Raw genomic sequence first — 22,552 nt, forward strand, 5'->3', positions numbered from 1 at the left:
AGCAGACAGCATCTCCGGCTTTGGCCGAGACATACAAGGAGCGATCACAGCCGAAATGGAACAGGTGAGTGTCAGGTTAAGAAGCCAGGACTCTGAACTGGTTGAAGACCTGTAGCTCAGCAGGCTCTTCACACCATCATGCCCGCCTGCCCTCCGATCCCTATTCCAGCCTTACTTAATTTCCACCCAACCACTAGGCATCCACTTTTCCTCATGTCAGGCAGGGGACACACAGGGCACTGAGAGCCCCAGTTCCAAATAGCCCTGCCTCAGTCAGCCTTGCAGCTCACCCCATTTTTACTTTGAATCCTAAGCTGATAACTTGGTAGCCTTCCTAGGCCCTAGTTTGCTGGCTTTGGCTGGTTCCCAGTTCTTCCAAAAGCAGGTATTCCAGCTGCTTCTGGTAGTCCAGAGATCCAGCACCACCTGGGAGACTGACTACTGGAAACACAGAATCTCATGCCCCACTCCAGGCAACTGAATCAGAATCTCCACAGGAACAAGATCTTCAGATGATCTGCATACACTTGAAGGTTTGAAAAGCACTGGTCTAGACGATGAAGGGCCAAGGGCAGGGCCACCCATTGTCTGAATGTTGGCCTTCCTGAGGCTGATCGCCAGAGTAATGGGACCTCCTGATTGAATGCCTGTCTTGGCTGCACTGTTCCACCCTCCAACCATCACCAGAGATGAGCTTTCTAAAGCCCAGACTGATCATGCTTAAAACTCTAACACAAGTCTAAGAGCAGCAGGAACAGCTTCCACAGACCTTGCCCACTTCATCACCCACCAGCCATCACCTTTCACTCTATACTCCAGTCATGGGAAATGGCCTGTAATCCCTGGAAAGCAGCAGCTACCTAGGATTACATTTTTACTAATGCAAATGTCCCCAGTATATTAATCTGTTTCAAACAGTATCAGAATGAATGCACAAAAAATTTACAACAGGTAAATGACTCTGGGGAAAGGGTCTGGGGTAAAAGGATAACTTTTTTCTTTTCTTTCCCTTTTTTTCCATCTGCCTGTATTAATTTTGCAATTAAATAAAGCACTCCCCCTAAGAGAATAGCTAGGCAGGATCAACCACTGGAGATACATCTAGCTATTTTACTGCTACTGTATTAAAAAGGATATAAGACTTCAGAGTGCTCATGTGTCTTTGAAAGTAGTCAATAATAATTTTGGAAACCTGCTGAATAATTCACTTAATTTCAACAGAAAATTATCATAAAAAAGTCACGTCCCTCACAGTTCCTTAGACATATGATTAAAAATATTTTTTTTCTCTTAACATGTAAACATGTCAGTTTTTCAAAATCTTAAAATTCTGAACTGTGACATTCTAAGTTTAAACGTTAAAATCTATAGTACTAAATGAAGTCTTTAAGTAGTTTGGCTTACTGATAAGATGATGCCCGGCTTCTGGAGCCTTCTCTGTAATTCAACTAAAACTTAGAGAGAACCCGTTGAAGGCAACGTGCTGGGTGTGTGCTGTACAGGTGCTTAATTTATGCCTTTCCCAAGCCAATATTTCACTAACCTAGCACCACATTCTACTCCAGTATGTACTTTTTATCCACATAAATCTGCATGCTGCAACTGTACTTTTCAAAATCATAATTTAAGTTTTAACTTATAAAATTACATGATCACAACCCACATGAACAAAGTAATACCTCATTTTTAACATCAATTACTTAAATAAAGGCTGCCCCAAATTTCCCTACCTGTAGGAAATGATACTTGTTTTGCAAACCTTAAACTTTTTATCTGTTCCCAATTAGGCTTTATTGGAAGCCTAAAAACAAATTAATTATAAATGTTTCTCCAGACACATTACAGGGCAGGAGTGACCTTAGCCTAACATGTCATCGGTACATGATTTGAAGTGGGTAAAGAAAATTAAAGACAGGAGTTCTCAGAAAACTTATATGTAGATGCTTACATTAAAATTCATTTTACATCTGTTCTTTTCCATTCTTACATGGGACACTTAGATGTAAGATCTTCGATTCATTTGCTAAAATGACTCAGATAGAACTTCTATCTTTAAAATATAGTTGCTGCTGAGGTTTTAAAAGGGCAAAGAGAAAAATACTTGATAAGCTAATCTTAAAAAGAAAGGGCACAGTAAAGAAAAAAAAAAAAGTAACGTCTATGATAGTCATGGCCAAAGTTAATCAGACCTCAACTAACACTGGATATTGATTTCCAGTTCCTAAGCTGAATGCAACTCTCTCTTTGACGGCCTACAAAATCTAAGAGTCGAACTGAAGAGTGAATAGCTAGGTTTTAAGGTATAGACATTTGATTTTACTTACTCTTGGAATATTTTATGTCTTTAAAACAAAATTGGACAATAAATTCTCATATTTCATGTTTTGGATGTTTTTTAAAGAAATAAAATATTAACATATCTGTTTGGTAGATTATTGTTTTTACAAGTAGATTTAAAACCAAGGCAAATACAAAAACATATGAAAAGATGCTTGATATCACTAATTATTAGGGAAATGCAAATCAATACCAAAATTAGATACCACGTCATACCCATTAAGATGGCTACCATTAAAATAAATAGCAAGTGTTGGCAAGGATGTGTAGAAATCGGAACCCTTGTGCACAGTTTGTAGGCACGTGAAGTGGTATAGCTACTGTGGAAAACAGTATGACAGTTCTGTAAAACATCAAAAATAGAATTACCATGTGATCCAGCAATTCCACTTCTGTGTATATATGCAAACAAAAAATAAAAGCAGAGTCTCAAAAGAGGTATTTGTACACTGTGTTCACAGCAGCATTATTCACAATCACTGCAACAGCAGAAGCAACCCACGTGTCCACGGATGAATGAATGGGTTAACAAAATGTGGTCTATAGGTACTACAGAATATGATCAACCTTCAAAGGAAGAAAATCCTGATACACACCACAACTTGGATGAACCTTTAAGACATTATGCTAAGTAAAATAAGTCAATCACAAAATGACAAATACTGTATGATTCCACTTACATGAGGCACTTAGGAGAGTTAAAATCACAGAGACAGAAAGTGGAATGATGGCTGTCAGTGGCTGGAAAGAGGGTGGAATGGGGAATCATTGTTTAATGGGTAGAGAGTTTCAGTTTTATAAGATGAAAAGAATTATGGACACGGATGGTGGTGATAGTTACATAACATTATGAATGTGTTTAATTCCACTGAACTGTGTTCTTAAAAATGGTTAAGATAGTAAAATTTATGTTCCATATATTTTACCACAGTAAAATGAAATTGATAGGAAAAAGATGAGGCAAGTACGTTTGTAAGGAAAACAGAAAGCTTGGACCAATTCCTATATATAAAGCAAATAATATTTCATGTAGAATCTTCATCCCAGATGGTAGGAAAAGATCACTGTAAAACTAATCAGTACCCTTGAGCACCACAGGCACGTTTCATTTGCAAAGTTTATGAGATTGTAAGTAACCAGAACCACTTGACAAGATACCTGAATAAATGAAGCGAAGGATGTCTGATAAACAAGAACAGAAGACGGCGTCTTTAACAATGACTCGTAATGGTGGGTTGCCTGAAGATTCCTGGCTAGCACCTGGAAATGCAGTATCTCTGTTTACAGCAAAGAGATCCTGGGTAGTTCGGATGATACTGGAATCCTGAATGTCAGTAGGACTCTTCACATTGAAAAGCAGCATGAAAACATGGCTTACAGCGCAGAGAACGATCTTGTGGGCCTCTACAACTTCCTTTAAGTTGGGGTTGTAAAATACCACGTCCACACACTGGCAGCAGAACAGCAAGTTATTTAAGTCAGAGTTATAATGTGACGCTTCGGCCTTTAAGACAGGCATTTTTTCTGTTTTGAAAAAGAAAATAAAAATAATAAACTCCTTTCAGGTTTACAGACCCAATAATTTCATGTTTACTTTAAATACAATTGTATAATATTTTAAAAGATTATTAGGTTAAACCGTAAGAAACAGCCAATATTTAACCATTTTTTGATGCACAAAAACAGCAATTTTGTATAGCTTAACCTAATTTACAAACATATATAAACTAATTATTCAGGGACTACAGAATTTTATAACACAGACACACAAATACTATGTTTATTTACATTTTATAGAGCAAATGAAGAACTTACTAATGACGTACAGAGCAATAAAATAACATTTCTTCTTACTTGTGTGTCCCAAAATAGAACAACCTGCCAAATACCGCACTTTAGTATTTCATAGTCATCATTCTTTACTTCTACCCGATTTTAAAAGTTCAGAGTACTGAATAAGTTCCGAAGAACCCAACCTCACATCTGAAGTCCTTTAACTCTTGGGACCAGAAGCAGAGGTAGAGGGCTGAGCTGTTAAAATTCTGCAACTTCTCAAAGTCAAGGCTCACGGTCTTGAACACTATTGTTGGAAAACATTTTGAACCCTTTATTTGGATTCCAAAACTAGTACTTTTCCTTCTAGTAAAATGCTTCAGCAAAAGTGCGGACTCAGCTCCCTAATTTCTAATAGAGGATATAACCTTCAGTCTACTAGTTTGATCACCAATAAAGAGAGATGAGCCCTCAATCAACTCAGAATACCTACACTCCAGGCCCTCTCCACCGACCCTAACTGTAAAACATCTGCCATCTCATTTTTATCCAAAGAGGAGCTAAGGAAAGTAATATTTGTGCAGTGTTGAAGGATAAGGAACCACCTAAATCAGTGAAATTCAAACTTCTTTAGCAATAAAAATCCTTGCTTCCAAAGCAAACCCCAGCCTATAAAACAGATAACAACAAAGTCCTTTGGAGGCCAGGCTCTCCCTGCACTGTATTCCAGTCCACCCTCCTCCCTTCCACTGCCTGTGGCGCCCTCACAAAACCCTAAATGCGATGTGCCCCAGAGCCCAGGATCCGTCCTTGGAACAAATCAGCCCTAAATATGTACCCAGACTGTATTATTCTGAACCCCTGGGATATCTTTAGTGTTTTACACACAGCTGTCCTAACAGAAGAGTACAAGAAACAGCTCTGTGAACGCTGAGGCTGCATTTCCTGAAGAGACACTTTTGAAGGCCCTGTCCACTATATCACTTAGTGCCCCCACATGAAGACCCACACAAGAGATTTCTTTTTTCTCTTTTTTGTTTTTTTTTGAGACAGAGTCTCACTGGAGTGCAGTGGTATGATCTCGGCTCACTGTAACCTCTGCCTCCCCAGTTCACGCAGTTCTCCTGCCTCAGCCTCGTGAGTAGCTGGGACTACAGGCGTCACCATCATGCCCCGCTAATTTTTGTATTTTTAGTAGAAACAGGGTTTCACCATGTTGGCCAGGCTGGTCTGGAACTCCCGACCCCTGCTGATCTGCCCACTTTGGCCTCCCCAAGTGCTGGGATTATAGGCATGAGCCACCACGCCTGGGCCCAGATATTTCTTTTAGAGCTAAATGACATGTAATGTTTTGCTTTCTCTGAGGATGTAGTATGTTTTGTCTTCTTGATTAATGAGAACTAAGAACTATCTACATTATTTATCTGGTCATTTCCCACTCATTTTCTAACCCAGAAAGGATTTAATGCCCAAGGGTTTGCAACCTAATAGACCATGTCTCCCCTTTCCCTTTGCACACCAGGAAATTCAAAGCCAAATGTGTATCATTTAGATTTATATGTGGTCTATATAGCTGCACTTTTTTAAAGAGATGGGGTCTCTTAAATTCCAAAGGATATTGATCCAATCAAGTGCTACGCTACTATTTCTATTACAAAATCATGCAGAAAATTCTGGTAACAGTTGATATAATTTACTTTTAAGTTTATTTGCCCTGAACTTTGTATTAAAAATACTTTCAAACATTCAAAAAAGTTGAAAGAATGATGCAATGAACACACATATACCCTTCACATATATCCGTCACCTGGATTTTGCAATTATTAACATTTTATTTTCCCCTTATCTCTAGAAAGACAGAAAGACACACACACACGCAAACACATACACACACACAGCTACACAGCTGAAATATTTAAAAGCTGCAGTCATCAGGATGCTTCAGCTTTAAAATACTCTCACCTTCATCTCCTGGGAATAGGAACATTCTCCTATTCATCACAATACCATTATGATACATAAGAAAATTAACAGTAATTACATGATATAATCTAATTTCCAGTCTGTATTAAAATTAACCCATGTTGCAGGAACATCTTCTAGATATTTTTATTAAACCAGTATCCAATCAAGGTTCATGCATTGCATTTAGTAGTTATTTAGCATTAGACTTTAATCTAGAACAGCTCTCCACCCACGACACATATTACTTTTAGAATCTATAGGCTCAATTTTTAAAGCAGTATTTCTCAAAATGTGATTCAAGTACCAATCTGCTTCTGCATCATCTGGGAAGTTGATTAACGCAGATTCTAGGCCCTGTCCAAGGTTGACTGAATCACAATGTCAGGTAAGCTCTGAGCATGCTCAAGTTTGAGAACAACTGCTCTAAGACCTGTGAGAAAGGATCTGTAATGAATGTCTAATGAATGTCTACACATTGGCTAAGAAATGCACCTGGTTGTTCAAGTTGAGGTGGTCTAATTCCATGAAACGAGTTGCTCATTTTTCTTTTCTTCATTTTTTCACTTGTCTTCTGATTTAAGGCTTGAATCATAAAATACTCCAACTAAAACAGGAATCGAATTTTAATTGAAGATCCAACAAAACTATATATCCAACATGAAAATTTGTATCCGAAGTCACAACTGTCAAACGTTTTAAATGTCAGTACCATTTATATGTATGCATTAGCAAACACATATAAACAATTTTTTATTTAAAAAAATGAATCTAGTGGAGCAGACTGTGCCTTCTCTGAACATAAATAAACTATCCACTCAAGAAGGAGTTGTTATTAATCATTCTGCCACAAAGACACATGTACTATTCACAGCAGCAAAGACATAGAATCAACCTAAATGTCCATCAACGATAGACTGGATAAAGAAAACATGGTGCATACACATGATGGAATACTACACAGACATAAAAAGAATGAAACGATGTCCTTTGCAGCAAAATGGATGGAGCCAGAGGCCATTATCCTAAACGAACTAACAGGAACAAGAAACCAAATACCACATGTTCTCACTTGTAAGTGGGAGCTAAACGTTGAGTACCTATGGACACAAAGAAGTGACGAGCAGACATCAGGCCTACTTGAGAGGGTGGTGGGAGGGAGGAGAGTGAGGATCAGAAAACTACCTACCATGTACTATGCTTATTACCTAGTTGGTGAAATAATCTGAACACCAAACCCCTGTGACACACAATTTACCTATATAACAAACACGTGCCCCTGAATCTAAAAGTTTTTTTTTCTTAAAAGAAGGAATTGTTGGTTCTCTTTTTTAAATTTTATATGTATATATACACACATATATATATTTTAATTTTAGAAATGGAGTATCGCTATGTTGCACAAGCTAGACTCAAACTCCTGGACTCAAGGGATCCTCCCGCCTCAGCCTTCCAAGTCACTGGGATCACAAGCGCATGCCATCCCACGCAGCTACTCTCTTGAATACTCAAGAAAGTCAATCTCTACAATTGTGACGCTGCTAATAATTTTCTCAGTGGGCAACCACCACAGTTAATATTAGTGAAATTCAAAGCAGGAACAGATCTACCTCTGTGTCTACAGATGTTCCTATGAGTCAGGAAACTTCACTTTCTTCTCTTGAACAAATTTCTTTAAAATCTGTCCTTTACAAATTAAAAATCTCACTCAGGTGCATTTACATAGCTTCAGGCCTGTGCCCTAGCTTGCAAGGCCTGGGGCAAAAGTCCAAAAGGAGGCCCACCCACCACATACCTAAATATTTAAATGCTGTAAACAAAGAAAACAAACCGTTATATATAAAAGATATTCTATACTTCTGCTTTGACAAATACATCATCATAAAAGCCTTGCAGGCAAGATTTATATTTAAATTCTCAGATTCTTCAGAGGTTCACATAGCAAAGGGAGAGCTGGTCCCTAATTCCTGAGCCTTAAGACCACCCATTCTCTTCTCACCTCCTGCTCTAACTCATGCTTTAAAGAGCTCTGTGCACAGAAGTGGACATCCAAGCTCTGTCCACCGCCCCCTCCCCCATTCCCCATAAAGACTCACCATTGGGTCACCGGGCAGGCCTAGGGGTGCATATACCAGCCATGTGGTCCACCATCAGGAGGACTGTCCCAGGAAAATGGCCTGCACAGGTCGAAACAGGCCTAAGACCAGTGGCCAGAGAATTCTGGGGTACTGGGTTTGGGAGCATAGTCCTAGCACTACTCCACAGACCCTTCTGTGTGGATGGAAATGTTCTGTAATATATGCATTATATAATACAGTAGCCACTAGCCACATGTAGCCCTAGAGCACCGAAAATATGGTTCATATGCTTGAAGAACTGAATTTTACTTGGTTTTATTTTATTTCAATTCACTTAAATATAAATAGCCACATGTAGCCAGCAGCTGCCATAATGGACAGTGCAGGTCTAGAAAGGAATGAAGTCCACCAGCTCCAGGTAGGCACAACCCTTGGCTCCACTGACTTGTACCCTGTGGGGAGGGGTGCAACTGGAGGACGGACAGATGGAGCTCTCTAAAGCTGGAAGGCAGGCGGCTTTCTCTCTGGCCTAGGTCTAAGGGTAGTACTGCAGAGCTCTTCAACCCTGACCCTTAAATGCAGATTTTCAATGCTCTTTTTATTCTAACATCATCATCTCCATCCATATGCTTGCCAATGCCATTCTATTTTACACTTGAGATCCCAGTTGTACTTTACTAGAAAGTAAAACATCTAAAAAGAGATCATTCTGATCTTGTTTCCATATTCTCATCAGGTCTTAAGTTAAGGAAAAAATAAACTGCCATGTCTTTCTCCCAACCTTGGCCACATCAATCCTCATCACGCCTCTAACCCTAATTGCAACATTAGATATTAGGAAGAAAGAGAAAAAAGGAGCCAGAAGAAGAGAAAGAGAGGAGAGAAAATGGGAGTGGGAAGGTGGGAAGAGTGATCCTGGGAATTTCAGGTTCAGGATCGTGGAACAGGGAGCAAGGAGTCCTGTGGCTTCCACGGGAACGGCCTCCCCTCAACAAATAAACCAAATCTAATGCATGAAACTACCTGACAAATGAACCTTCACAACAAGCAAAACCAAACCATCGTTTTGCTCTCCAGCTCCCCAGGTATTTTAGGAAACGTACCATTCTTCGCCAAATTAAGATTTTTAAAAAGCCACTAGAATATAATCTGCTTGACAGGAAGATTAAATCTCTCTTATCCACCTTTCTACTCACTGCTCATCACTATAAATGAATGCAACAAAAGTTTCTCACAGTCATCGATAATATCAATATTGTGAGTATATCTTCCTTAACATTGTAATATTAATGTTTCTTTATATTATTGGGTAAATAAAAGCCATTGATATTTGATGGAAATTAGCAGCATTTATATTTGGTCTTTATTTTACCCATTTACACAAATGACACTTCTGTAGTCATCTGTGGAACGTCAACATTTCAATGTGAATTTACATAATGACTACTGGGGCATATTGGAATGAGTACATGGTGAAGAGCTAGGGAACCGATGAGGGATGCCAAGGTGCTCCTGCGTAAAGCAGGTTTTCTTTGCTTTTAACTTCTCATCCATGCATATCAGATTTGTCTGTTGAGAGGAGTTGCTTCTTAGAGGTTTGGAAATGTAGTTTCTATGTCAGCAAATTCTTAAATGATACAACTCCACAGTATTCTCCAAGGACGTTACAGTCCTAATACTATATGGGAAGTGCTGTGTGTTAAGATCAGTATCAAAATGACTGCAGAACCCAATATGCGCCACTGCAACCAGGCAAGCAGACTTGCTCCCACATATCCAACAAGCAGCTATTTGTATAAGTAGCTCCTCTGAATCTGTTTGAGCTACAACAAAATTAGGAGTATATAAAATTTTGCCAAAGCACACAGAGAGGAAGAAAAATTATTTTTTTCAACTAGTAGATGGAAATGAAAGAGAACTTTCAGGGCCTGCTGGCTCAGGCTGCCAGGCTCATTCAGCTGTATAAAGATGACTATTAAAACTGGCATCACAGGTTTGGGTAAGTAAACACGCTTTTGATACATGCAACAAAGACTACTAAAGATCACCAAATGAAAAATTCCAAAATATCAGATAATAGAAAAGGTTTCATTTGGAGAGAAAAATAAAATTATAATTTTATTCTGATAAAACCCCTGCACTCACTCTCATTTTATTTCTTCAGGTTAGGTAAGACAAACCATGCTTTTAAATCTGAAGTTCTAACTGATGTTCTAGAAAATACCTAATGAGCCAACCTGACAAGTAACTTTATACTTAATAGGAATTTCCACTTACCACTCCTCCAAAATACTTTCCTATGTAGAAGTCATCAAGGCTGTGGAGTTCAAGATAGGTCGCTCCTAGTTCTTTTGCAAGTTGGATCCCTTCGGTTGTACTAACACAGCTCCCTCTGTCTGATGTACATAGTGGGCATGTACAAGGTAATTCTTCTGAGAAAACAAATTTTAAAACCAAGAGTTTTGGAATTAAACAGGAAAAAAAATGGTACACAGACAATCTGAACATTAAACAACAAACTAAGAGCTCACACCAGAGCCACAGTTCAAAAGACTTCAGTGTATCCACTACCCACTAAACCCTGAATAAAAAGCGTCAATGACCATAGAAAGGTCCCTAAATAAATAAGCAGTCACTGCAAGAATAATAAATAGCATTTTAGAAAATAGAAGAATTTAGAAGTATGGATATTAACAAACAACCAGTACTCGTGGGTCTGCTTCTTTTTACACAACCTTGACATCCTGAATATCAATATTTCTAGGCCAGTAGAAAAGAAGATAAACGTAACAACTTGATTGCCATGGAGAGCATGGAAAACAGTGGATTTGCTTTTTTAATATACCAAACTTTAAATCTATTTACGAAGTTTGAGTAAACCTTATACTTCTATTGTAACAGAACCTTCAATTTGACCTGATTTTCCAGGCAACAAAATTGTCACTCTCTTTGTAAACTTCATATGAAGTACATTCCTATTAATTCAGACATTTCAATCATTAAACTCTAAAGCATTCAACTTTATCTTTTCCTTTAAGATTAAAAACTGAAGGAATAAAAAGTATTAACTCAAAAAATAAAAAAGTATTCATCATTCTGTATCTTTTCCTTTAAGATTAAAAACTGAAGGAATAAAAAGTATTAACTCAAAAAATGAAATGTCCCAAGATTCACAGTTGTATCATGTACAGATCTATGGTTAGGAAGGTGGGAGAACCATCTATCTATTAAGAACATCCCTAGTAAGGCTAAAAATATATGTTTAACTCCGTATTTGTCAGCCAGATTTGTTATATATCGTGACCACATCAGATGTGTCACCATTCAGAAAGGCTGCCAGATCAAAAGAGGGTAAATTCATTTCCAGAAATGCATGTGGTTGTAGACTGGCTTCCCGTGGGGAGGAAGACTCTAAGATGAAGAGTGGTGTGGAGATGGTTAATTGGGGAGCGATCTTGGGAAAACCCTTCTCGGTGGTGAGGAATGCAGGACTGGGTAGAGGGAAAATCGGAACTGCAGTCCTGTTGGAACAGGGACCAAAGCTGATCCTACAGCGGGCTCTGGATCTTAGATGGTCTTTTAGAGTTGTTCCTCATTTGGGGAAACGAGGTCGCTGAGCTGTACCCTATCCCTAAATTGACCAGTAATCAGACAAGGACTAAACCCCTGGAGCAGGCATAACTTGGGCATGGCAGCTCCCATCGGCACAGACTAATGCATGGAAAGCGGCTCACATGTGCACCAGCAGCAGCCAGCAAGCCCCAATAACTGAGGGAGTAAGTACATTGGCCCTGAAAGGACATTTGAGCAGCTCCCCATCACATATGCAGCAACTTCCCTACGAATGAATTGCATACAGATGGAGCAGATACATGTAAATATTGGGTATATGCGAATTATATTTAGTGCACATGCATAACATGTAAAAATGCACATAAACAGGCGCACACACACATGCACACAGACACACATGGCTTAGATAATTTTAGCTTCACTGAAAGCATTTTGGAGCTCAGAAGCCATATATTCATATTCTCATTTTGCAGAGGAAGAAACTGAGGCTCAGAGAGGTTATGTGACTTTTCCAAGTCTCTTTGTGGGTTAGAGATAAACAACATAACACGGCTACTTGCTCCGCCTAAAAAGAAAAGTGACACTAAAAGAAAAAATAAAGATATACTTTTAGTAAAGAATTACTGATTCCAAAGATACAGTGATTTAAACATTAAACTTGAGTTCTCTAAATTATGCCATAAATTCTAATTTGAGATTTTACTTTTACTTTTTCTAAGATCATTTTAAGTTTGGAGCAAATAAAGTTTTCATACAGAATTTAGCCTATCTTGAAAAATAATATGTTGGTGTTTAACATTCTTTACAAAGCCTTCGTAAACAGTGCCTTTGGTTTTCTGAAAACAGAGACCTTCTTATATCTACAAAGGTCTCCTTATGTTGATGGAATGGAGTGGGTAGGCAGATCATCTTAATAAACTTTATTTCTGGACAGAAATCAAGCAGAGACAGGAGTGTTTCAAGTGGAAAAATGAAGTGAACATAACGTAAAATAATTTTTAACAATCCTGATTTGAGGGAGAAAATACAACTAATTTCAGGTTTATGCTAGTGGGGTGGGTTTTCCACTGTGCATGGCGGTGAGCAACTTACCTACACAGGTTCCTAGAAAGCACCCTGTAACTCTTCTACGCCACTGAAGACATTTGTTTTCGTTCACTCACCAGAAAGGAAAAAAATGTCTAGTCATTCTACACCATATTATGCTGTAACTATGTTGAAACTTAGCTACCTACCCTTTATCTGGATTCTAAAATCTTACTTCTTAAAACCTTCTCGATAGGCTTTTGTTTCTAAATAGTTACTTTGTGGTTCTCTTTTGAACCATTCCTATATTCTTCAATATCAATCAGCTATACGATCTAAGATTCCAAGTAGAAGTCTGACTTGTATTGGTTATAGCAGGAGAACCAATTCTGAATTAAATTAATTTACATTAACCATTTAATCAGAAACAAGCAGAGGACTGAAACTAATTTTAAACTGTGGTGCCGCATGGTCACGTGACTGAATCAGTGCTACACTTCTAGCTAACACTATAGTCTTTTTTTCGGTTACATGCTTAAGATGTCATCATAAAATGCTGTCTATTTCTTTTAAAGCAAGCACAGGGTAACTCTGACATTCAAATGGGTAACATCTCTTTGAAAAGCAGTGGCTTTGGGAACCTGTAAGTTAATTCTTACAACACTGCCACTGCTTGGAAGTTTTAGAAATTCTTTTCAAAAATTCTAGCCTAGTAAAGGACCAGGCTCTACTGGAGTTTCAAAAATAACTGAAAGTATGACTGTCTTCGGGAGCTTAAAGCTACGCATACATTCTAAGCACATTCTGAAAAAAAAAAATCTCTTTTCAAGATAGATTCAATATTTCATACAAGCTGAAAATTTATTCCGAGTCAAATATGATGAAGATATCCATAGGGTCAAGGTTGTCAAAAACATGGGTAACAAAGGAAAGATATGAGACTGGACTATATTTGCTGAATTCTTTTTAATTTTAAAAAGAATTTCAAGAAGCTGAGCATGATGGCATGTGCTTAATTCCAGCTACTTGGGAGGCTGAGGTAGGAGGATCCCTTGAGCTCAGGAGTTGGGGGCCAGCCTGGTCGACATCGTGAAATCCCATCTCCATTTTTTTATTTTTTAAATTTTTATGTATTTATTTATTTATGTTGAGACAGGGTCTCACTCTGTCCCCAGGCTGGAGTGCAGTGGTATGATTTCTGGCTCAAGTGATCCTCCCACCTCAGTCTACCTAGTAGCTGGAACTACTGGTGTGCATCACCACACCTGGCTAATTTTCGTATTTTTACTAGAGATGGGGTTTCACCATGTTGCCCAGGCTGGTCTTGAACTCTTGATCGCAAGTGATCCTTCCACTTCAGCCTCCCAAAGTGCTGGGACTGCAGGTATGAGTCACCATGGCCAGCCCCATCTCTATTTAAACCAAAAACAAACAAACAAAAAGGTAAAAAGAATTCCAAGGGAATTATAAGGAGAGCACCCAGCACAGCTTCATGTATTCCAAGGGATGGATGGGGGGAAGCCAATAAAGGTCCTTGAGTTGAATAGCCAGATTTAGCTTTGTAATTACTTTATAATTACATCTTGTGTGGCAAATTAATTTCATCGTTAGTGAAACTGATTTTTTTGTTTACTTAGATCATCCATAAAACCATTCACTCACTGAATAAACGTTTAGTGAGCACCTACCACACATCAAGTACCAAGGATATAAAAATGAAATGATAAAAAAACTCATAGTCAACTGAGACAAGATAGACATGACTGCAAACAGTTATAACGTAAGAAACACTGATATAAAGGTGTCCAAAGCCACCACAGAACAGAGGAGAGAAAGTTAACTGTCTGGGGGGATTACGGAAGGCTTCACCGAAAGTGTAACGATTTAAAAGGTAAGTGTGAATTTGCTATGCTGATCTGACAGGGACTGTGTAGAGGGGCACTACAGTTAAGAATACAGCATATACAGATGGGGTGTGAGAAGAAAGGAAAACATTCATTTTCAGTTTCAAGATGGAAAGCTAAGCTCACACTGTGATCTCCCCTCCCTGCCAAATCACAGAGATGGTGAAATAAAGGGGGGAGGAGGGAGAGAAGAAAGAAGGAGAGAGGGAGGGGGGAAAGGAAGAAGGGAGGAAGGAAGGAAAAAAGGAAGGGGGAGAGAGGATAGGTGCATTGTCTCCTGCCTGTAATCCCAGCACTTTGGGAGGCTGAGGCAGGTGGATAACTTGAGGTCAGGAGTTTGAGACCAGCCTGGCCAATATGATGAAACTCCATCTCTACTAAAAATACAGAAATTACCCAGGCATGGTGGTTCATACCTATAATTGCAGTTACTTGGGAGGCTGAGGCAGGAGAATCACTTGAACCTGAGAGGTGGAGGTTGCAGTGAGCTGAGATCGTGCCACCGCACTCCAGCCTGGGCGACAGAGTGACACTCTGTCTCAAAAAAAAAAAAAAAAATGGGGGGGAGGGGAAGAACAGAGGGAAGGAGGGAAGAGGGGAGGAAAGAAGGAAGAGAGGGAAGGAGAGAGAGAGGGAAGCAGGAAGGACTGAATAGACAGCAATACTCAAAAACTAGAGGGGAAACCTCATCAGCTCAGAAACTAGCAGTGCCTGAGAGAATGAAGGCAGGCAGCACAGGACAAAAGAGGCCTCCTGAAACTCTGAGTACAGGTTCACACTGCAGCCACATCCAGAGCGCTCTCTGCTAAACAATGCGGGGAGCAAGAAGGAGGAGGAGGCCCAAAGGCAAATGACTGGGGATGAGTGGGAGAACCCCTGTGGAAGAAGCCAGGTCTGTTGATCCTGGGTGTTTTCGTACTTACACCCCCATCCCCAGACAGCAGCTGGGCAGAGAAAGAGGAAGGCATCAATCCAACAAGGAAAGTCAACTGCAAAGGTAGGCAAATTAAGAATTACCCAATGTTTAAGAAGCATCCATACCATAAAATAAAATCTCATCAAGTAGAATGACTTATAATGCCATCTTAAAACCAAACTTAATAGACAAATCAAAATAAAATTATTAAGTATCATTAATTACTCTGAGAGTTTTTTTAAGCAAAAGTTTGCATCCTTAAGACTGGAACAAGAAATTATGAAAACAGCCATTACAGATCTTGTATGAAAAGCTTTTGAAACAAAAAATGTAATAAGGCAGAATAGCAGAACAGACCCAGCAGAACTAATGTGTGAACCAGAAGAAAAGGCCAAGGAAATCTCCTATAATGCAACACAAGGAAATAAAGCAATGAGAAATATAAAAGAAAGATAAAAGAATCAGAGAAGAGATCCAGAAGTTTCAACATCAGTCTAACAAGAGTCCCAAAAGAAGAGAATAGAGAAAATGGAGGGATGGTAATATCTGAAGTCACAAAGTTAAGACTTTCCTAGACCTAAATAAAAACATAAAGTTTTTCAAGTAGTTCAGTGTGACTGTTACATAAGACAGGGAATTGTGCCTTGCAAGATTCTAGAAACAGTCAGAGGCTACCTCATGAAGGATCTTGCGTTTCAGGTAACGATTTTACAAGCAAAAGTTATTGAAATGAGATACAAATACTGGACTGCGATTTTATAAGCAAAAGTTATTGAAATGAGATACCAATACTGGACTGAAATAAGGGTATCGGTGCCTATAATTTAAAGAAAAGGTATAATCCCTGGCTCTAGCCAATTAAAGGGCTTAGAAATAAAGACACCTAAAGTCATGAGCATCTAAGAGTCCAGACCTTGGTTTCTAAATATCATTGCCCCCTAGAAGGGACCAGAATTCCCTAAAGAAATGGCTGATTCTAGGGCTGGGACAGGCGAAGTCTGAGCCTGGAATATCTTGTGCCAGAAAATAAGGAAGGGGCTAAAAACTGATTAGAGGTAGCTTGAAATGACTACCTCTAGGCAAATATGGAACAATGCGAGCATTTGAAAGAATAATCAGAACAGATTATAAAATACTGAATTTAAAATCCGTGAATCATGATAATTCTAAGAGAAAAATTTGGGAGCACAGAAAAAGGAAAGCTCCATTTACAGAAGAGTATCAACCAGTAAGTGTAGGAGGAACGATAGAAACATCACTATTTTCCAAGCACATTTATCATAAATGAAGGAATTATGAAACTAAAGGGCCTGGGTTCATTAAAAATGTTAACGTTACAAAAGACACGGTCCCTCCCCCCCAAAAACCATTGGGAGTACTGCTCCAGATTAAAAGAGATTAGAAGGCAGATGTGGTAATGCATGCCGATAATCCTAGCTACTTGGGAGTCTGCGGCAGGGGAATGGCTTAAGCCGGAGTTCCAGACCGGCCTAGGCAACATAGCAAGATCTTGTCTCTAAAAAAAAAAGAAAGAAAGAAAGAAAAAAAAAGAGAATAGAGACATATAACAACTAACTGCAATGTGTAATTTTTAACTGCATCCTGGATTGGTTAAACAACAACAACAATAAACTCCAGCTCTAACGCACATTATAAAGAAACAACTGGGGAAATGTAAATATGGATTATATCTTAAATAATAGTAAAAATATAATAGTATGTTAGATTTCTTGATTGATGACGACATAATACATGCTAAAGTAAATAGGAATAAAGAAATCTCATAACGTTTACAATTTACTCTCAAATAGTTCAGTCAAAAATAATGTGTGCGTGTGTGTGTGTGCACGCGCGCTTGCTTATAAAATCTAGGGTTCAATGTCTCATTCTTGTCAACTTTCTGAGGTTTGAAATTTTGCAAAATAAGAGGCAAAGAAGAAAGTTCCTGAAGAATTCAAAGCATTGAGCGCCATGATCTGACTTGTATTCTAGGATGACTATTCTGAGAGAATTTATTTCAGAAAGAGACAAACCAGGAATAGCACACCAGAGGCCAATTTACCATGAAGCTGATGAAGCTCAAGCTTCAAGGCTCTTTTCTTATGGATCCTTTCCAAGCCCCAGGAAGAACCTAAGCAATATATCTTCACATGGTCACATTCTTTTGTAAAATTTGCAAAATAAGATATTTAGTCAAGACGACTGTCTCTTTCCACTCCAAATCACTTCATCTTGTATCAGGCAGCTCTGGAGTAACTATGGGCATTTTGGGGATGCTGCTAAGGGGAATTTAACTTTAGGCTTTGTTAGCTATTTGTGGTTTATAGTCACGTCCATGTATAGTTGAGTGATAACTATCCTAATACACGTATGACTTTCAGAAATGCTTCTGCCACCCACAGTGCACACTTATTTGGTGTTATGACAAGAATCCTGAGCTGAAATAGGAATACAACACAAACTCTGGTGCCCAGGACCAGAAAGATGTGGAAAGAGAAGAAATATGCAGAAAGAAAAACCGATTATCATTCTCTTCTCTCTATAGAAAATATCACAAAGTGGTTGTATCAGTCCGTTCTCATGCTGCTAGTAAAGACATACCGGAGACTGGGTAATTTATAAAGAAAAGGAGGTTTAATGGACTCATAGTTCCACATGGCTGGGGAAGTCTCACGATCATGGTGGAAGGTGAAGGAGGAGCAAAGTCACATCTTACATGGCAGCAAGCAAAAGAGCATGAGCAGAACTGCCCTTTTATAAAACCATCAGATCTCACAAGACTTATTAACTATCATGAGAACAACACGGGAAAAACCTGCTCCCATGATTCAACTACCTCCCACCAGGTCCCTCCCATGACACATAGGGATGATGACAATTCAGTGTGAGATTTGTGTGGGGACACAGCCATAACCTGTCAGTGGTTATCATATGAAGAGATGACCAAAGACTATAGTCACCCAAAAAATATAAGAGAAGTTGAACAAGTATCAGGCTGTTAAAAAGATGTGTTGCCAGATGTGATGGCTCATGCCTGTAACCCCAGCACTTTGGGAGGCTGAAGGGGGCAGATGGCTTGAGCCTAGGAGATGGAGACTAGCCTGAGCAACATGGCAGAATTCTGTCTCTGCAAAAAAATCGGCCAGGTGTGGTGGCATGTGCCTATAGTCCCTGCTACTCAGGAGGCTGAGGTGAGGGGATCATTCGAGCCCAGGAGGTCGAGGCTGCAGTGAGCTATGATCACGCCACAGCACTCCAGCCTGGGCAACAGAGCGAGACCCTATCTCAAAAATATATACATGTATTTAAAAATGTTTATAGTATTTAACAGCTTTTTTAGTTGTAATTTTCTGTGCTTTCACTTATCATTCTAAATATTTACTTTCGTACATGTATGTATCTGTTATTTTGTGGGTCTTTTTCCTTACAAAGGACCTCCCAAATTGTATAAGTTTGAGGCCCTACAAAATCTGAAACCATCCCTTAAAGAGACCAAAAAGAAGGCCACCATGACAAATAATTAAATGACCAAAATGTGAAATCCAACGGAGATGAAGAGAAAGTAATGAGTTTGAGATTTATTTAAAATATAAAAGCAAAAGGGTTTCTTAATCAACTGGATATGGGGAATTGGGCTGCGTCTAGGATGATTCTTGTTTGGGTGAATGGATAGGATTGGCATCATTCACTAAGACAGGGAATTTGGCCAGAGGAAGATGATGTCTATGGAGATATGTGTCAGGAGTGAGACTAAAGCCAGACAGACAGACTGAACAGTCATCAGTGTTTATATAGGAGAAGCCAGGGTAACAGATTAGCAGGTTAATGGTTTGGTTGAAGAGTAAGAACAGGTGAGGTCAAAGGATGGAACCCTGAGAAGCAATTCCACGATATGTTGGTGCCGCTGTGTGTGTGGGAGATGGGAGAAAGGTAAAGGAGACAGAGAGTTAGAAGAACCAGGAAAGAAACAGTAGCTTTATTAAATGGAGGGAGAGTATGTTTCAATAATTTCAATAAGTGATAAGTATTATTATCTCTTATCTCTTCAGTAAGAGATAATTGTTATTAAAGTGTATTAAATTTGGCTAACAAGGATATAAATGGTGTCTTAGTTCATTTTGTGCTGCTAAAATGGAACACCACAGACTGGGCAATTTCTAAAGAAAAAAAATTTATTTCTCACAGTTCTGGAGGCTGAGATGTCCAATATCAAGGTGCCAGCATCAGTGAGGCCTTCCTGCAGCATCGTCCCATGGTGGAAGGCAGAAGTCCAAGAGAGCTCACAAGACAGAGGGCAGAAGGGGGCCAAACTCATCCTTTTATCAGGAGCCCACTCCCGTGATAATGAACCCACTCTAGAGATAATAGCATCAATCCATTTATGAGGGCAGAGTTCTCTTGCCCTAATTACCTCCTAAAGTCCCACTGCCCAACACTGTGTCCATCACATGAACTTGGGGGAACACATTCAGACCACAGCAACTGGAGACCCTGAGTGAGAACAAACTTGGTGCACTTGTGAAAGTCACAGTCAGACTGTAGTGAACTGAAGAATGAATAGGAAATGGACTCGGGAAGTGTGGATACCTCTTTTATGAATCATGACCAGAAATAAAAAGAAAGATAAGGAAATAGAGAGGATATGGGGTCATGGGTGGGTCATGCCTGCCTTATTTGTATCTACTAATGCTACATAGATACCCGCCCTCTGACCCAACAATCCCACTCCTGGGTAACCACCTAAGCATCCTCAAAGGAATGGATACATTATGGCATATTCATACAATGGAATAATATACAGTAATAAAAAGAACGAACTACAGATAAACACAACATGGACAAATCTCAAAAGTATTACGCCAACTGAAATTAGCCTGACCTAAGACACCACCACATACTGTATAATTTCATTGGTCTCAAGTTCAGAAATAGGTAAAACTAATCTATGTTGTTAGACGTCAGAATAGCAGTTACCTCTGAGGAGGAGAGGTATTAACTGGGAAGAGCATGAGGGAGCCTTCTCAAGTGCTGCAAATGTTCCATGCCTTGATCTGTGTGGTTTGCGTGGCTGTATACATAGGTAAAAATGCATTTAGCTGCACTCTAAGATGACCAAATTTTATGTCCTTTACTTTGCAATATCTCAATTTCAAAGTTTTTAGAAATGTGTAAAAGTAAAAATTTTAAAATAGCTTTACTAAGGAAATTCCACTAAGAAGATCTGTAAAATACCACCAAATCAAACTGAATCCTGAGTTGGCCCAAAGGTATCTGACAATAATATGCACAGCAGTAATGGCTGAAGCAGCCCAAACCCAGTGAATCTACCAGTCATGGAATAAGCAATCCTTTCTCTTAGGCAGCACTATCACTGTTTCCAGCTCACTCATTATTATCTACCTAAAAATCCTGCTCCCAAGTCCACATTTTCATGTGAACAATCTATTCTTCCCAATTGGGTAGACCTTCAGATCATCAAAAAGAGTTTTCTAGGGCTCAGCATCAGCCTAATACCTCTCATATGTCCAAATAACACAATTGCTGACTTCCATCACTACTGTAGAAGAGCCATTTAGAAGATGGATTTGCACCCAGTGGAATCACAGCAGAAGTCCATAATCCTCTCCTTTGTTGCCTTTTTATCGTATCAAATGATGAAGTGATAGCAGCTGGCATTGAACCAAAGTCACTCTGGTTTTCAAAAACAAACCCTATTATTCATTAATAAAGTTAGCACTATTTAAAATATACAATATTTGCATGCTCATTATAAAAGAGAATATTAAATACTTACCATTTTGTCTGGTACCAACAGCAGCAATAATTACTGGAACTGAATTTAATGCTCTTTTTATCACTGGAATATAATTATCCTTTACTTCATGGAATGAAAACTTGTCATTAACGTTGTATTTGATCACAATGATGTCAGCGCCCCCAATTAGATTTCGAGAAGTGTACCAATCACTGTCAAATATGTCCTAAACCAAAATGCAAACAGCAATCTTTAGTCTACTTATCTTCCAATCAATGCTGAAATAATTTATGACATCAATTTTTGGAATTCATAAAAAATTATTTTAAAATAAGTAACTACATAAAATTAAAAGTGTTGCAGTCTGCCAACCCTCTTTTTAAAAATGTTTACTTACTCATGTAGCCTGGACAATTATGTAATGGTTAAACAGGAGAACCTGAGAATTCTTGAGAGTCAGATGAAATAAGCAACCTCTTTCACTATTTGCACTTAAAAATAAGCCTTTTGTTTTAAAATTACACTATATTTTTATCACCTCATAAATTCAAAAGTGTAACATTATGGCATTAGATGGAAGAGCAACAGTATGAGTAACGAAGCCTCAAAGGTTTTCCTGTGACCCAGTTAGACACTGCAGGATTTTCAGTGTTTTGAACTGCAATACATTTTAAATTCTGTGAAGTTCCATATACTTTATTCATATTTTCAAAATTCATGTATACTTTTCAACTTCATCCATCCTTTGGACAGTACTGTATATATAGAGTATGAATGTGGGGTGAGGGAGAAATTCCTTTATAAAAAAAGAAATACTGTGTATTACAAGGTGTTAACATGGTAAGGAATATATTTTCAATTCATGTATTTTGCTTACATAAATTAAAAATACAGGATAAACCCTTCTAGTTCTGAAATATTTACTTTTGTGCTACAGCTAATAACATTTATATTTATTTAGAACTGGGGCCATAACTAATTTACGACAAACACTATTCCTTAAAAATATAATGTTTTGATTTTTTTTTTTTTCTTGGAGACAGGGTCTTACACTCTGTCACCCAGGATGGAGTTCAGTGACATGATCTTGGCTCACTGCAGCCTCCGCCTCCCAGGTTCAAGCAATCCCTGTGGCTCAGCCTCCCGAGTAGCTGGGACTACAGGTGTGCACCACCATTACAGCTAATTTTTTGTACTTTAGCAGAGATGGGGTTTCAACCATGATGCT

General features: G+C 38.7%; 1 protein-coding gene across 1 annotated transcript in view; it reads right to left on the reverse strand.

The window, feature by feature from the left end:
* Positions 1 to 22,552, reverse strand: part of RHOBTB3 (Rho related BTB domain containing 3) — a 63,586-nt gene that overhangs the window by 36,465 nt on the left and 4,569 nt on the right. The window contains exons 3-6 of the mRNA XM_007978923.3: positions 21,364 to 21,550; positions 10,428 to 10,582; positions 6,568 to 6,679; positions 3,496 to 3,861 (exon numbers count right to left, since the gene is read on the reverse strand). Of these exons, the coding sequence (XP_007977114.1) occupies positions 3,496 to 3,861; positions 6,568 to 6,679; positions 10,428 to 10,582; positions 21,364 to 21,550 (820 nt within the window). The remainder of the gene's footprint in view (positions 1 to 3,495; positions 3,862 to 6,567; positions 6,680 to 10,427; positions 10,583 to 21,363; positions 21,551 to 22,552) is intronic.

The sequence above is a fragment of the Chlorocebus sabaeus genome, chromosome 4 (assembly GCF_047675955.1).
Source record: "Chlorocebus sabaeus isolate Y175 chromosome 4, mChlSab1.0.hap1, whole genome shotgun sequence".
NCBI lineage: Eukaryota > Metazoa > Chordata > Mammalia > Primates > Cercopithecidae > Chlorocebus > Chlorocebus sabaeus.